Source organism: Eleginops maclovinus, chromosome 5, assembly GCF_036324505.1.
Source record: "Eleginops maclovinus isolate JMC-PN-2008 ecotype Puerto Natales chromosome 5, JC_Emac_rtc_rv5, whole genome shotgun sequence".
Classification (NCBI taxonomy): Eukaryota; Metazoa; Chordata; class Actinopteri; order Perciformes; family Eleginopidae; genus Eleginops; species Eleginops maclovinus.
This window is the reverse complement of record NC_086353.1, coordinates 6740920-6756165: the sequence shown is the minus strand read 5'-3', so window position 1 is coordinate 6756165 and position 15246 is coordinate 6740920. Positions and strand designations below refer to the sequence as shown.

General features: G+C 41.6%; 1 protein-coding gene across 1 annotated transcript in view; it reads right to left on the bottom strand.

The window, feature by feature from the left end:
• The window catches only part of dclk2a (doublecortin-like kinase 2a), a 36997-nt gene extending 22825 nt beyond the window's left edge, over positions 1-14172 (bottom strand). The window contains 2 exon segments of the mRNA XM_063884608.1: positions 8023-8360; positions 13391-14172. Coding sequence (XP_063740678.1) covers positions 8023-8360; positions 13391-13796 — 744 coding nt within the window. The 5' untranslated portion in view covers positions 13797-14172.
• Between the last annotated feature and the right edge of the window lie 1074 nt (positions 14173-15246).

Genomic DNA, 15246 nt, shown 5'->3' with positions numbered 1-15246 from the left:
ATCCACTATCAGCATCAGAGCTGTGGTACAGTTGTCAGCATCCGCCCTGTGCAAACACATTCATCACATCAATCTGACAAAACTTGCTGAGGCAATCTGTGCCTGCTTGAATGATTAAACTCAAGTAGATAAACAATAGTGTGTGGGTTGGGATTTGGATATCATGATGTCAACTCTCCTGTTGGGAGAGTGAAAGGCCTGCTGCAAAGAATGGATGAGGGCCAGGCTCTGGACAAACAAAGCAAAACAAGTAGGAGATCACACAGCACACAATGGATGTCCCCCCCACCCCCTTGTGTGTTGCCTTGTGCACAGCCAACACCCCCCCGCTCTCTGTCGTCTGCCGGCTTTTTGTTTCCTGTTTGTCAATGCAGAGTATCATGCCAGCACTTGTGAAACGTTGGTCAGGCACTTTTTTCTTTATAATTACAATGAAGTGCGTTTGTGATGCCCACCAAGACTGGGAGAAAGCATTGAGGGTGTGTGTGTGTGTGTGTGTGTGTGTGTGTGTGTGTGTGTGTGTGTGTGTGTGTGTGTGTGTGTGTGTGTGTGTGTGTGTGTGTTAGAAGTTAGAATCGGAGGATGAAACCCTCTTTATTGTCACATACATGCACACAGCAGAGCACACAGCAGAGAAATTGGTTCTCTGCATTTAACCCATCCTAGTACTAGGAGCAGTGGGCAGCTATTTTGCAGCCCCAGCGCCTGGTTTGTGTGTGTGTGTGTGTGTGTGTGTGTGTGTGTGTGTGTGTGTGTGTGTGTGTGTGTGTGTGTGTGTGTGTGTGTGTGTGTGTGTGTGTGTGTGTGTGTGTGTGTGTGTGTGTGTGTGAGCCATCTGCTAGGACAAGAGACAAGAAAGAGGGGTTGGGGATTTTATATCCTAAGGCCAGACAGCAGCACTATTACTCCAGGGCCTCATCATTTTGATTCCACTGATTTAGTTTCTGACTTCCACGCTGCTACGAGGCCCCTGAATAAACACAAGGTAGATTTAAAAAATGGGGGAAACATAGAAAAATAGTTGTTAGATAGGAACTATAAAATGAGGAATGTAATTCTGAAATGGTAAGTTCCACATAAAATGTGTAATTCTGATTGGTTTGAGGTTGTTGACTTTTAGTAAGTGGATATAAAATGTGAGGCTTAGATTAAGAGCGTATAGCTTTTGTAATGTGTGTATCCAACACCAGCAACCTCAAAAATCCCCACTGTAATAGCTAGTTGTTGCCTAGCAAAACAAAAGCCCTAGTCAGAGGCCCATGAATTTTTATTATTTGTAAAACAGAGATGCAAGGTCCATATCATTCAAATGAGCTTGATTACATAGGGGATTATGTTGGCATATGGTTAACGTATAAGTAGAATAGTGCTCACCAAACACTACTTGAAGTTCAGACAGTAAAAACGTAATGAGTCCAGAGTGAACAAAAACTCAACCTAGCAGAAATGGTTCCTGGTTGGATGGTGTCACTGCGCTGGCGTCAGATGGAGCTGTATGCTAATGACTGTGCAGAACAATAGGTGGCCATGCGAGTTTCATGGCTGTTGACCTGAATGGTGGTGTTTAATCCAGACTTGGCCCTGAAAACAGCTCATGCCTCACAATCACATGGAGCCTGTGTGGCCATGACCCCAGCTACTAAGACAGGGAGACAGTCTTATTAATCCGTCTATAAGTGACTATAAGTGACTGTCTATAAATATAGTGAATGTAAACCCTCTAACTGTTGGTAAAAGACAGCAGAGCCGCACGTTCCTCCTAACACATGTACTGTGAGACGGGGCTGTTTGAGAGTATCGGGGCCAGGAGGCCATCATCATTAGAAGCGTGTCATGTGAAATGATGCCACAGTGCTTCAGTGTCACGCTAACCAACATCCACCTCCCTCTCTTGCTAATGTGCATGCCCCCAAAACCCAGCAATCCATGCACCATGAACTAGCTAGCTGTTATCTTGATGACATGACGGGGATCAAATATTTGCAAGTAATCTAGGGCTGAATTGAATTCACAATAGCAAGTAGTTTATTTTACCACTACTATGATTACTTCTATTTTAAATGGTGCTTAATGTTCCATGCACAAAAATATTCTTACGATCTACTCACAGAGTACAATATATTGAATTAACAACCATGTCTACGGGGTGATAGTTAGGCAGCAAGTCACACAATTGTAAATGTTTTTGGGACAAAGACTAGAAAAAAAAGGAAGGAGATGGAGGAAAAAGCCACTATAGATAAATGAAGTCTGTCTGTATTTTTTTTTATTTACTCTCTATTTACTGCAAATAAATGGTAAGTAAGAAGAACCTGTTTGTTGAGAGTAGCTCCCTACATGCTGCTGCTACCCACAGCATAGCAGAAAATGATTTGCAGCCTGATAAACTGCTGCAGTATCGAGACATGCATGTGACCTTCAAGGTCTGTTAGGCACACTGTATGCATGCAGAAGCATTTACACACTTGCCTCTAAGAATTACAGACAAACTGAGATACAAAAGAAAACCTAGTTAAACACATCATAGGGTGTGATGAAGAAAACAGCAGGAATGTCTTTCATCAAATAATACTGCTTATGTACATTTTTTCAGTCGTGCATTTCTTTAGTTTATTATATAAAGATACAGTATGCACGCGCATGCCATGATGTAAACAAACAAAGACATTCCATCTGAGCAGACTTTCCAATTATCAGAGTCCCATTTCCTCCCTCTGCTTGTGTACTGACAAGGTCTTTATAGATTTTAGGGACATGAGCATGTAAGCTCTTCCAGCTCAGGACTGTTTCCAGTTCCTGGTTAATGGGCAGACTGGCTGTCATCCTGATAACATTACTGAGTAAAAAGGATTGGGAACATAGGCCACTGTTTTTAGGATGTTCAGGCAGATGTTTTTGACAAGAGAAAATCTATGTTTAAGTTATGTAAATGTTCAGCCAGGACACAATCTTTAGTTTTATCACTACAAAGTTGTTTCTGAAATAAAAATCTTGAATTGATATATGTAGTGCGCTCTTGCTAATTATCCGATTGATGATCAAACCACATGATGAGTGGTGGCCAAAAAAGATGTTAAGATATAAGAGGAGGCCTTTTTTGATCGCAACCATTTGCAGCGAGGTATGTTTTACTTAGAGTACAGTAGAGGTGGCTACATGTATGAGGGAGGCCAACAGCATTTACTGTAGTTGTTCAATGTCAGAGTATTAGGTGAACCGTGCTAAGAGAGCCTCAGAATACTCTAATGATTTAAAAAATGTGTCATCATGTAGAGGAAACCAATAGATGACTATGGTGAAATAAACAAATGCTATGCATCCAAGATTGGGGAACTATTAACAATAACAATGTTTTCAGGAATAATACTTCTTTAAATAAACCAATGTTATCGATTATTCACTCACACCAACCACACAGTCATTATCTATCTTAAAATGGGAATTCTGCTTAATGCTACGTACCAGATTTACCTCAAATGTTTTAATAGCAGTACTAAAGACTGACTGGCATTGATTATGTGTCAGGTCAGAGGGGGCTGATGGCTACATTGGGGTAAAGGCAGGGAAATATCCTGGACAGTATCTTGTTCTCCCAAAATGCACCGGTTTAAAAAGAAAGGTGACCAAAAATCGGTAAAATCCGTGAGGTCCTTGAATCTGACATTGAATTGGGACCTAGATAGTGTTTGTGTGTGTGTGTGTGTGTGTGTGTGTGTGTGTGTGTGTGTGTGTGTGTGTGTGTGTGTGTGTGTGTGTGTGTGTGTGTGTGTGTGTGTGTGTGTGTGTGTACATTCGATTACGCTGCATCCTTTCAATTCTAATCCTGGATGTTTCTAAAAAGAAATTACCTAAACAAGGATCCTGTAACTGAAGAGGGAATACGAATTTGTAATGTAATTACGGCAAACAGAAGTGTTGTCAGCTGCTCTGCACAGTGGGATAAATAGTCAGGGTGGTAACAAGGGGGGCATAGAAAAGGTAGAGGGAAGCAAGCACTAGAGAGACTGGGGGCTGGGAAATGCGCTTTGTGTCCGTTCACCCTCCTTCTCTGGCAACAACCCTCTTCTTCTGCCCTTTCCATCTTTTGTCAACACAATTCTCAGTCAACTTCTCTGAGCTGACAGCACGTTAATGTGCCAGGCTGTAGCCAGGTCAGTGCCAGGTTGCTGCAGCTTATGCTGGGGTTCAGGACTTTCACAGGATAATCCACTGTAGTGGGGGAGTTGAGAGAATACACCGTTTGATGGTTTAACATCCTACACCTTTTTAACATCCTACACAAAGGTGTGTCCAATATCACTTTCCAAATGCGACAATATGACATGTATAACCACCTCACGTAGAGATAGGCTATGTGGAGGCGAGGAAAGTCCAGGGTTAAAGTTTCTGTCCTTACAATTCAATACTTTCGTTTTATCTTCTTCTTTCTACAGTTCCATTGACAGAGTTTAAATGATTCATACATAAAGAAAGAGAACTTAGCAAGTACTGGACCGTTAACTGCGCCCCACATTAATGAATGCATTGATTAGACAGTAAAAAAAAGGAGAATCTTATTTTCCGCCTGCCCAGTCAGCTTTGAGATGTAAAACAGGGGTTTCTTTGAAAAGCAGCAGCTGATTCTGCTGGCCCTGATAACCAAGATCTACAATTAACATTCAGTCTGAAGAGCATCTTTGCATCGTGGAGGGAGAGTGGACAGAGATGTATTGTGCAATCACACATGCACATCCCTGAACACACACACAAACACACACACCTGACAGCTGCACTTTAACCCCTCGCTTCCAGCTTATAGGTCTAATTATCCGGTTGTGGCCAGGGCCCCAGTGGGGGGCCTCTGAGTGTGTATGCGTGTGTGTGTGTGTAAGTGTAAGTGGGAGGGGGCTGCAGACCGGGTGGCTGGGACCTGTGATTTGATTTTGGAGGAGCAGATGGCAGGCTGCTGCTGGAAGGCATTTGGAGCGTGTTTGTGTGTTTTTGGGTGTGAGTGAAGAGCCTTACTTTTTAGGGAATAATATGTTTGATAATATACACCTAAAACAAAGCACTGCTATCTAAACCAAAGGTTAACATTGTTTGCAACCATTTGTGAACACATATGATACTGTACAGTTTCTATTCCTTTCATTGCATAATGCACTTTGCACACATGGAAACGATGAAATTTAACATCTAAAAATGTATTTCAACAACTGGATGGAGTCTGTGCCTCGCCTCCAGTCTCAGATACTGTATGCTAGTTCTACTCTGAACATGCTGTAATTGATATTGATCATCCGGTCTGATTTGGGGGTTTGAAGGCAAACAAGCTTCCCAAAACCTCAGTGTTCTTTCAATGTAACCAACACAAGAAAATATCCTTCTTTTTTTTTTTTTTTTACACAAACTCCATTTAATATATAAGAACACATATTTATGAGATGCATGTCTTTGCTTGCGAGTGAAACCCATCTAACTTCAAATGTAGTGGAAAAATATCCTATTTTTCTTTGCATGGTCACAAAGCTTTTCTTAGCTCATGAAAAGTTGATGTTTTGGAGAGACATGATTTTTACAGGATAGTGCCTACATGTATGTGGGAAAGAGCCTTCTCGCCACCAGTATGGCGCCACGTAGGATGTTAAAAGAGACTCATCAGCAAAGAGAGGCTTCATGACAGAGAGAGCCAAAAAGGAAAACGTGACAAGATGTTATGCTCTTCCATTAAATTCTCTAAGAAGAAGAAGAAGACATACTTTTATTAATCCCTTTCTCTACTCTGTTGTGTTGACACACATTAAACACACAGAGGATATACATGCACAAACACAGAGGAAATACATGCACACACAACCACATGCAGAGGAGAGGTGGCAGAGAAGCCAGGTACCCGGCGCCAAGGGAGCAGATAGAGGTTAGGTGCCTTGCTCAAGGGCACCTCGGCAGTGGCCTAGGAGGAGAACTGGCACCTCTCCAGCTACCAGCTCACTCCATATTTTTTTTGGTCCGATCGGGACGTGAACCGGCGACCCTTCGGTCCCAAGACCAAGTCCACTGCCGCCCCAAAAAGAAAGGCAGCACTGCCGAATACAGTACAGATGATGTTGTCAACAACTTAAAAGCCTCAGACCATGTTAAATAAAACCTCTTCTGACTGAACTGAGTGATACTATCATGGACAGGATACTGTCAGGAGTCAAGCTCTGGTGTCAGGATCACGTTACAGGCTTAATGGGTTAAACCTCTGAATCACACTCTTAATTTAATTCTGAGACTACTCCTGTTGAAGCCAAGAGAGTATAAGCAATTCTAAAGCAGAGAGTCAGTTTTTAAATACTGAATGAGTCATTCGGCACAAACACACTCACTGCCTTACCAATGGCAGCTACTGCTACTGCTTATAGATCCAAATGTCTGATTCAGCTTAAGTGACAGCTGAAAAGCTAGAAAATACTTTGATTATTGAAACACAGTCTCACCTAATCGTACTTTCTTGACATGTTAAGGCACCATTTAGGTAAAGGATATTACTCGAAAAATGTCCACAATAGTGGAGCTGTATGCTTCATTTGATTTAGATAGATAGACTCGGAGGATGAAACCCTCTTTATTAGTCACATACATGCACACAGCAGAGCACACACATGCATTTAACCCATCCTAGTGCTAGGAGCAGTGGGCAGCTATCGTGCAGCGCCCGGGGAGCAATGGGGAGGGGGGATTGGAGGTGTCCGGTGCCTTGCTCAAGGGCACCACAGCAGGGCCTAGGAGGTGAACTGGGACCTCTCCAAGTAGCAGTCCACTTTCCATATTTCAAATCTGTTCGGGGACTTGAACCGGCGACCCTACGATTCCCAGTCCAAGCCCCGTACTGACTGAGCCACTGGACATTTATGAAAACAATGCTTTTCTTGAGTGAAATAAACTCATTAGAGAGGTTACAGAAAGGGTGCTCTCTCTCCATCTGTCTAATAATATGCCAATCTTTTTGGTGTACAGATGAATAGTCAAATGTGAAATGCACAAAGTAGGTAAATAATGCGAAGCAAGTAAGATAACGTTTACAATACAAATGTATCTTAAGTACCAAAGTACCAAGTAACCTATAAAGTCCAATGCAACATTCTTCATAGCAATACAGGGTGTGAAATGGCTGGGAAGAGCAGCTGGTCTGCACAGCTGATCTAGTTGGTATTTACTACAGATGGAAATTGAGAGATAAATGGCTTATGTGACAGATATGGGACTGAAATAATCACAGTGGAGAATCAAATACGATTCTTACAAGAAACATTTATGTGTGCAGCTGTGGCCAAACCATATAAGTGGAAACATGTTTTATAATTCTCAAACAAGCCTTCAAGTTTTTACATACACCCTCCTTTATTTCCAGTTCATTTTGACCCCGTACTTTTGTTTGGTTAATTGCATTAAACAGCTTTACCCATTTTAACTATCCGACTATCCGGATGAGACAGCATCATATAAATCTTTTGGATTAGGGGCACCATGTGTTCAAAATCACCTCATCCCATAACACCAGGGACCCTAAATGAGAATCTCAGATGTAAATATTACTATATACGAGTCCCAGGTGGATATGATTATAGCAAAAACAGACTCAATGGCTTAATGGAAAGACAAGGTATAAAGGAAACTGTACTGATGGATATAACAAAACGCCTGAACTCTTAAGTGTATTCATTACTGCCTCTTTGAAATAAGCGTGGCGTGTAATTATGTATGGATGATTAAATGGGGTGTAATTACCTAGACTGCTGACACAGCTGAAACCTATAAATCATAGCACTTTTTAGAGATGAAACCTTTGGCTGAAAAGCTCAGCTGTCCCACCTGGTTTTCATACACACACTATCCAATTTCATCTGACTGAAAACACAACTCCTTCCAACTGTCATGTTGTGTAATTTCCGTCAATGACTTCATCAATATCGGCACGAAAGAAAAGTACTTGATTTTCTGTAACGGGTTTTCCATAATTTAGGGTTATTAACCCAACATGCATTGTAACAGACTCACCTGTTTGCCCTCCAGAGTGTACAGCCTCCTCACAGCTCCAGAGTCCAACTTGATAGCATCTGTGATGTCAGTGAGCACCTGCTCGAAGGAGTGAGCCGTCTTCTTGTTGAGCAGTACCCTTACTGCTTTGCGCGGTTTGACTCCGCTGCGGATGACTGTGACTAGTTTGGGTTTGATGAAGTCCTTGGACTCACGCTGCAACTCGCTCTTCGACGGGAGGAGGGAGGAAAGGGAGCGAGATGTGCCGGTTTTGCTGCCCACTGCCCAGTTAGGGTTAACGTTCTTGTTGTAGTCCACTCGTCTGAAGGGCTCGTTTGAGGCACACACATAACTCTCACCTGGGGGAAGAAAGCAGTTTGAAGAGTTGATCTCATGTCTTCAAATTATTTTAGGGTTGACTACAATGTAGGTGCTTTCATAACATATTTACACAATGAGATTTCTGGTAATCATCATCAGTCATTTTGATCACTGAATTAGTGGGTAAAGACAGATAATATTAAATGATACATATACATCAGTTTACTACACTGTTTCCTATAGAACCAAAAAAAGGCGATATGACCGTTCTTTTATCCGAATATCTTATATCGATATAATGCCAAGCCCAATTTACCATGATTAAGAAATTGGAATAGTGTGTTTTAAATTAAATATTGTAAAGATCACACACACATACTGCACATACTGTACATCAGATTTCATCTGACATGTATGGTATGCACCACAAAATACCAGGTCCACATGCCACAAGGGGAATCAGAGGGACAACAAAGAGTTAACATTCCTCAGTAGAAACAAAAAGGCGCATTGAGAGGCCAGGCCAGTGTACCACTGTCCTCTCTCCCCTTCAGCTGCCGAGCTGCTGCGTTGGCCTTCATCCAATGCAAAGCACTTTGTTTTATCTGCCAGCCTGAGATTCCACGTTTTAACAAGCAAATGTTTCCCCTTAAGAACAAAGTCATGTGACCAGAACAAGGCCGAAACATGTTAACCACAGGAGGAATGTCTGGTGATTGTTTTGAAGGCTGAGTGTTGGATGAGAAATTCAATGCTGTTCTGTTCCACTGAGTAAGAGAGGAAAAGTGACACATACATTTTGTTCATTCTGACTTCATCACCAAAGTATTTACCACAAAAACATGGATCTCTCTAAGAATAAACTTCTGTTTAACAGATACTCCACAAAACATATAAGATACTTGTGATCTATCAAATATCCACAGCTTATCAGTAAAGATATTTACAGGGCTAGAGGATAAATACTTCTCCTCAAAACTTTAAAGGAGAAGAATAGCAGGCACAAACTGAGAAACTGAAAAACCGTAGCTTGTTAAAATTTCTGTCAGGCCTTAACTCTGCATCTCTGAGTCATTGATAGAACTGCATAGCACTGAGACTGGCAAGGGAGCAAAAACACAGGCTAGTTTATAAGCTGCATAATGTATAATCCTATAAGAGGACATACCTCCGAAATCTCTTAGTATACAACTTGTAAAGGTTTGTGGGACAGTGTCAAGAATTCTACAAACAGTATCAAATCCGAAGCTATACAATTGTAGTTATCTGATGAATATCAAGACAAAAGACGCGAGCTGCAGTGAAAGAAGGCCAGATGAGACAGAGTGTCCCACGATACCTGGCTTTATTAAGCTCACAATTAACCAAAGGCTAATTAAAATGCAAGGTCACATCTGGGGCGAATGAGCCCTAGCTGAAAAACTAAAACAAAATATAACTGGGGGTGTCATTCATCAGGGGCACAATGACAGTATGCTGGAAAGACCTCAGATGGTGATTGGTGACAGGCTTATTCCCCGAGGTGCAGGGGTCTCAGGTGCAACATCCCTCAGTGATGCGAGGGGAGCCCAAACCAGCCGCCACTGGCTGCTGTCCTCATGTGGATGACAGATGAGGTCAGCTTTAACAGAGCTGTCTATCATGTCCAGCAGCTTTAATGCAGTGGTCTCACATCTGTTACCAATACAAAACGAGAGCAATGATGGTGAAAGGGAATCATAAAATAGCGGTTATATTAAGACAATATAAGCTTCTCTTCACCAAACCAATGAAGTGACCCCATGATCCAATGATACTCTTAGCATGTATGGCCTTCTGTTTTGTTTTACTGACTTAATATTCACTACTCTAGTAAAAGGAATTGGACAAGTATGGTGAGCTAACTATTTGTGACATACTATATTGCCACATCTTTTAGAGGGGGTTGGCGGGGAGGTCCCAATCTGTTGCTCAGTTTATTCAAATAATGTCACATATGTCCATGTCTAGTTTGTTCTTCTATCCAACAAACCCCTTTCAATCAAGCCTACATTAGTGATACAGCTCAGCAGTGTTAGCCTCGAGCCAAACCCCAAACGCTGCAACAAATTAGGCATTTCAAAATATTCATGACTGAGCGGCTCCTAAAACTGTGAATTTATTAACCACAGCTAATTAAAATCTAAATAGTTTGAAACGGAGGGTCTCCAGGCAAAAACACATCTTGTTCATTCACAAGACTTCAATAATTGATTTTATCCAGACAATAAACACATAATTTCCTTTTATTGTGGGTATTAAAGTTGGTTTACTAGTTTGTGTGGAACTTCTCTAACAGGTGCACTTAATTGGAATAAGTTGTTTTTATTTATTTATTTTTCCCTTGATAGGTTACACAGAACATTACCCATTTCAAAATACGTTAATGAATTCTACAAAGCTATTGTTTGTCAGAAAGTTATCAGAGCTTACAGCTGCTATTCTTTAATAAAGACAGGTATAATCAACTCCATATTGACCAATTCGGCAGTATTTGGAAAGGAAATCAGTTCCAAAATATCCCATGACGGAATAGTCCAAACAACCACAATGAGTTGAAAAGGGCTGCAGGCGTTAACTGTAGATTTGAACCTACCTCCAACACGTGATTAGGATAAACAACTTGACCTTGCTGTGCTATCAATGGAACACTAAAACCTGGCCAGCTCTGCTCGACTGCTCCCGGTGGCTCTTGGCACGTCTCCCTAAGAGCTGACCGGTTGGTTTAATAATCCCATCCAGCCAGAGGGGACACACATGTGAATGGTGCTTATTGGGTTTTTACACAAAAGAGCCCCAGCAGGCCCCAATCAATGGAGGCAGACTGCTGAGCTGTGCAGCAATGTTTCCTTTCTCTGTCCATTAGATGGGCGAGTAAACAAGGACAAGACACTGATGCTCTGCCACCCTGCAGTGCATCTCACATCTGATTTTACCCAAGTCATAAAAACGCACCCCTCAAGGTATCAAGCCATGTAAATAGTCGGCTAATTTGCTGTGTTTTTTAGATCTTAGGTCTTAATTGACTTTGGCCATTACAAACAATACAAACAGATGGAATGAAGTTTAGTAGATGTGCTCACAGTATTTAAAATAACTATTATAATTCAAATTCTCAATATGAATGTGAATGAAATGGAAACAAGACCATGGAAACACTGACACTAGGGTTCTTCAGAAAAACCAGGTAGTCTTGTGCTGTGTCTATACAGTATGGGATGGATTATAGAGATGGGAAAAAAATCCAATGTTTATGACTTGCTTGTGTTCAAGTTTTCAACAGAACCAAGACGGTTGTGTGCGGGTAAATTACATTTTCAATCACCTTGGATGTTGGACTGGCTGATGTGAGACATTCAATTCTTGGTTTTTGTATTATTATGTGCCAAGTCTGATTGTCTTCTTGATTTTTTAAATTTTCCCACAATTTGAGTGATGAGGTGTACACAATTTAATTAAAAGAAAAAACTTTTCATCCAGAACAAATGAAACACAACTAGTAGGACATGTTTGTCCAGGAGCCTCATTTCACAAGAGTTTCCTGCACATTAAGTGCAGAGGTGCAGTGGCAGACTGCCAATGCACCAAAACAACTTTTGCTCAAATTGTCAAACTAATGACGCTACAGAATTTAGATCAGGCTCTGGCCCAAATCTTTCTCAGTCACTCAGGGGAGGGGGGCATAGGAAATCAGTGTAGCACAGAGTGTCAGGTTTTATAAGGATGTGAGATGAATGTAGACGAGTATACAGGAATAATGACTGTAGTAAGACGTCAGTGGATCCTGAGTGTTGTGGCAGTGCCGTGACCTCTCCTGATAAAAGAGGATTGCAGAAGGTCACAGTACACATACATACACACACACACACACACACACACACACACACACACACACACATACACACACACACACACACACACACACACACACACACACACACACACACACAAGGATTAACTTATTACTGAGAGGCCACTGTCTCTGCAGGGGTGAATTACACTGCATTAAAGTGAAAGGGAAGGAGAAGCCTGTGCTCTATTGGTGTCTGCCTTGGACATGATGTCAAAACTTAAAAATAGTATAAAAAACTTGTCGGATCATGCACTAAACCAAATGTGTTTAGGGACTAATGTCTGTCCTGCAGTTCCTTATCTAAAACACTAAACTGATCCTGGAACTTTCCACTAATGACTCAATAACTTTAACTTTAAGTTAATATATCTGAGTTGTCCAATTTTCCAAAATTGTTATCACATTTCCAGTATTAAAAGCCATTCTTTCGCCCCTACACTTCAACCAACAAACTGGATGGGGGAGGAAAATTTCCATCTTTCAAGCCCCAAGGGTGAGATCAATTTAAGAGAGCATCCAATGGACCCTGCAAAAACATACACATTCATCACACATTAATTCCCAGGCAGGATTGCACTTAGAGCTACACAAGGCACTTTCAAACCTGCACAAACTCAACTAAAGAGGGGAGAGAGTGAAAGAGTCCAACTGAGATCAATGGACCCTGAAGCGCATTAGCAGCCTGTGCAGAACCAAAGCTGCACTGAGGAGGGATCTGCTTGTCTGCATGCAGACACATGGGTCAAATATGTCAGAACAGTTATGTCAATGATGCAAATGATGCAAAGGAAGCGCTGCACTGCATCCATTATACTGTGATGTCCTTCAGAAGGAAACCTCATTTGTAGAACTCTGCATAAAAAGGAACACAAAACTACATTTTGCCTGACAGACTCAACTTTCCTGCAAATGACATCCAGATGTTTAATTCACAAAGTAAACAGAATCATGAGCCATATAGGGGTAAGCCCTAAACAACGTGAATATGTTCTAAAAGTGACTTTTTATTTGCCTGAAGCTGCATCGATCAGTGTATATTTGCATGGACCATTTAGCCATTGCTCAAGGCAGAACTGAGCTTTTATAAAAAATCAATGGCATGACTGAATCAATGCACTTTATCTATCATCGGTATAAAGTATTGACCCTATTTCATGATTGGTGTTCACATAAGGTTACATCCATTATCACCCTTACCCTCTACTAACTCATCCAGACTGGTGATCCTCTTTCCTCCATCCAAAGCGTATAAGGTCCGGACTCCTTGAGGAAGGTTGACATTGTCCGACAGGGACCTTGTGAGCTCCATGAGCAGAGCATCCATGGACCGGAACCTGTCGCTAGATATGGCATAAACCAAACCTTTAAAATATCTGTCCCCATTGCGATAAAACCGCACTTTTCTTGCTTTTTTCTCGGAGGTGAGGGACTGGAGGGTGCGGGTCCGGTAGAAGCTACAGTGCGCACTGTGAGCAGGGCTGGGGACCACACCGTTTCCTCTGGAGCCGGACTGGGACCCGGAGCCCGAGTTAGTCCTCGGTGTCCGATGCGGCTTCTCTCGTTCCTCAAAGTGTTCAAATTCAATACTTCTGCTTAGCGACATGTTAACCGGCTTTTACTCTTCCTGTTTTAAAATAAATCCCAAACAGAAGGAGGATACACGTGTGATTCTCCTGTCTACGCCTCCAGTCAGCTGTTGTGGGGACACTGTGTGACTGCTTGCTGCACCGGTTGCTGGTGACAAGTCCAAACGCAAAAGAAAATAGCTCCAAAAAAATGAATTAGTTTGTCTACCTACAATAACACAGATTAGTAGTAATCCAACCGTCAGCTCGGGGTTATCCGGTTGAAAATGTGTCGAATAAAGAGCTGCTGTGTTTGACAGACATTGCAGAAGACCTGCCGGTAGGTTTTCAAACAACGTAGCAATTTGGCTAAACTTCGGCGCACGGCACCAAACACCGCAAGCCGCCTCCTTCTCCACCTCTCATCCTTCCTCTGACTGGCTGCGAGCTCAGACTGTCAGATCAATGGATAAAGAGAAGGGAGGGGGGCTTCCCCGTCAGGCTCAGGGTCCTAATGCTCTCTATTGTTCTGATAATATATTCACATGAAAACAATTACGTTTAGCCTATTATTTTCAAACCGTAAGAGTAACACAGAAAGTGTTTCAGAGTTCAGAGGAAAGGCCAAAACACCTTGAAAGTAATACTGATGGACTCAATTCTATTATAAAGAAAAGGACGACTAATATATATATTGTAATAGCCTATACATAACTGAACAACGGTGAAGCTTGGACAGCATTACTCCTCAAGCTAAAGATAAAGCACTGTATTCCCTATACTTCTTTATACATAGATTGCATTCAGAGATTGATAGGTTGCTGTATTGCAGAGTTAAATAGTCACACCATGTGTATGAATTTAACCTACACATTGAACAATATAGAGACAGTTCTGTTTGTGTATTAGACAATTATTTCAGTTTGGCTATGTTGCAGAGTGCAGCAAAGACTAAACAGGACTCTACGTTTCTGCCAAATAGTGAGCCTGGATTAAAGAGGGAGATGCCAGTTTTACTCACCACCTGGTGGTATCCTGGTAAATTCACCGCCACCCCCTGCCAGGATCTTAAATAAATGCGTCACCACCTGGCCTAGCACAGCACGGTCCTGAGCCACACTGTCACAGCAGCTTGTCAAAAAAGCAGGGCAAGCATGGTACCAGGCAGAATGGAGATGGGTTAACCCACTTTTCAAGGACAGTAGCCTAATTCTTGAAACCAGTGCAACAGAAACTAATAAATCTATCTTTTCGAAGCACCCATTAGGGACAAGATTGGGGCATTTATAGGTCTATTTTGAGTATAAAATGTACAAATTAAAAACAATATAGTTAGGAAGAGTTCCCTCATGAATGATCAAGCCAGTTTTTTGTAAATCTAAACTTTCTATATTTAATACAAGTCACTTTAACCCAAATTGTTTTCACAAATATGAATGTCAACAAACTGTTTACAACATAAGAAAAAAAGCTGCTCTTAATTCCTCA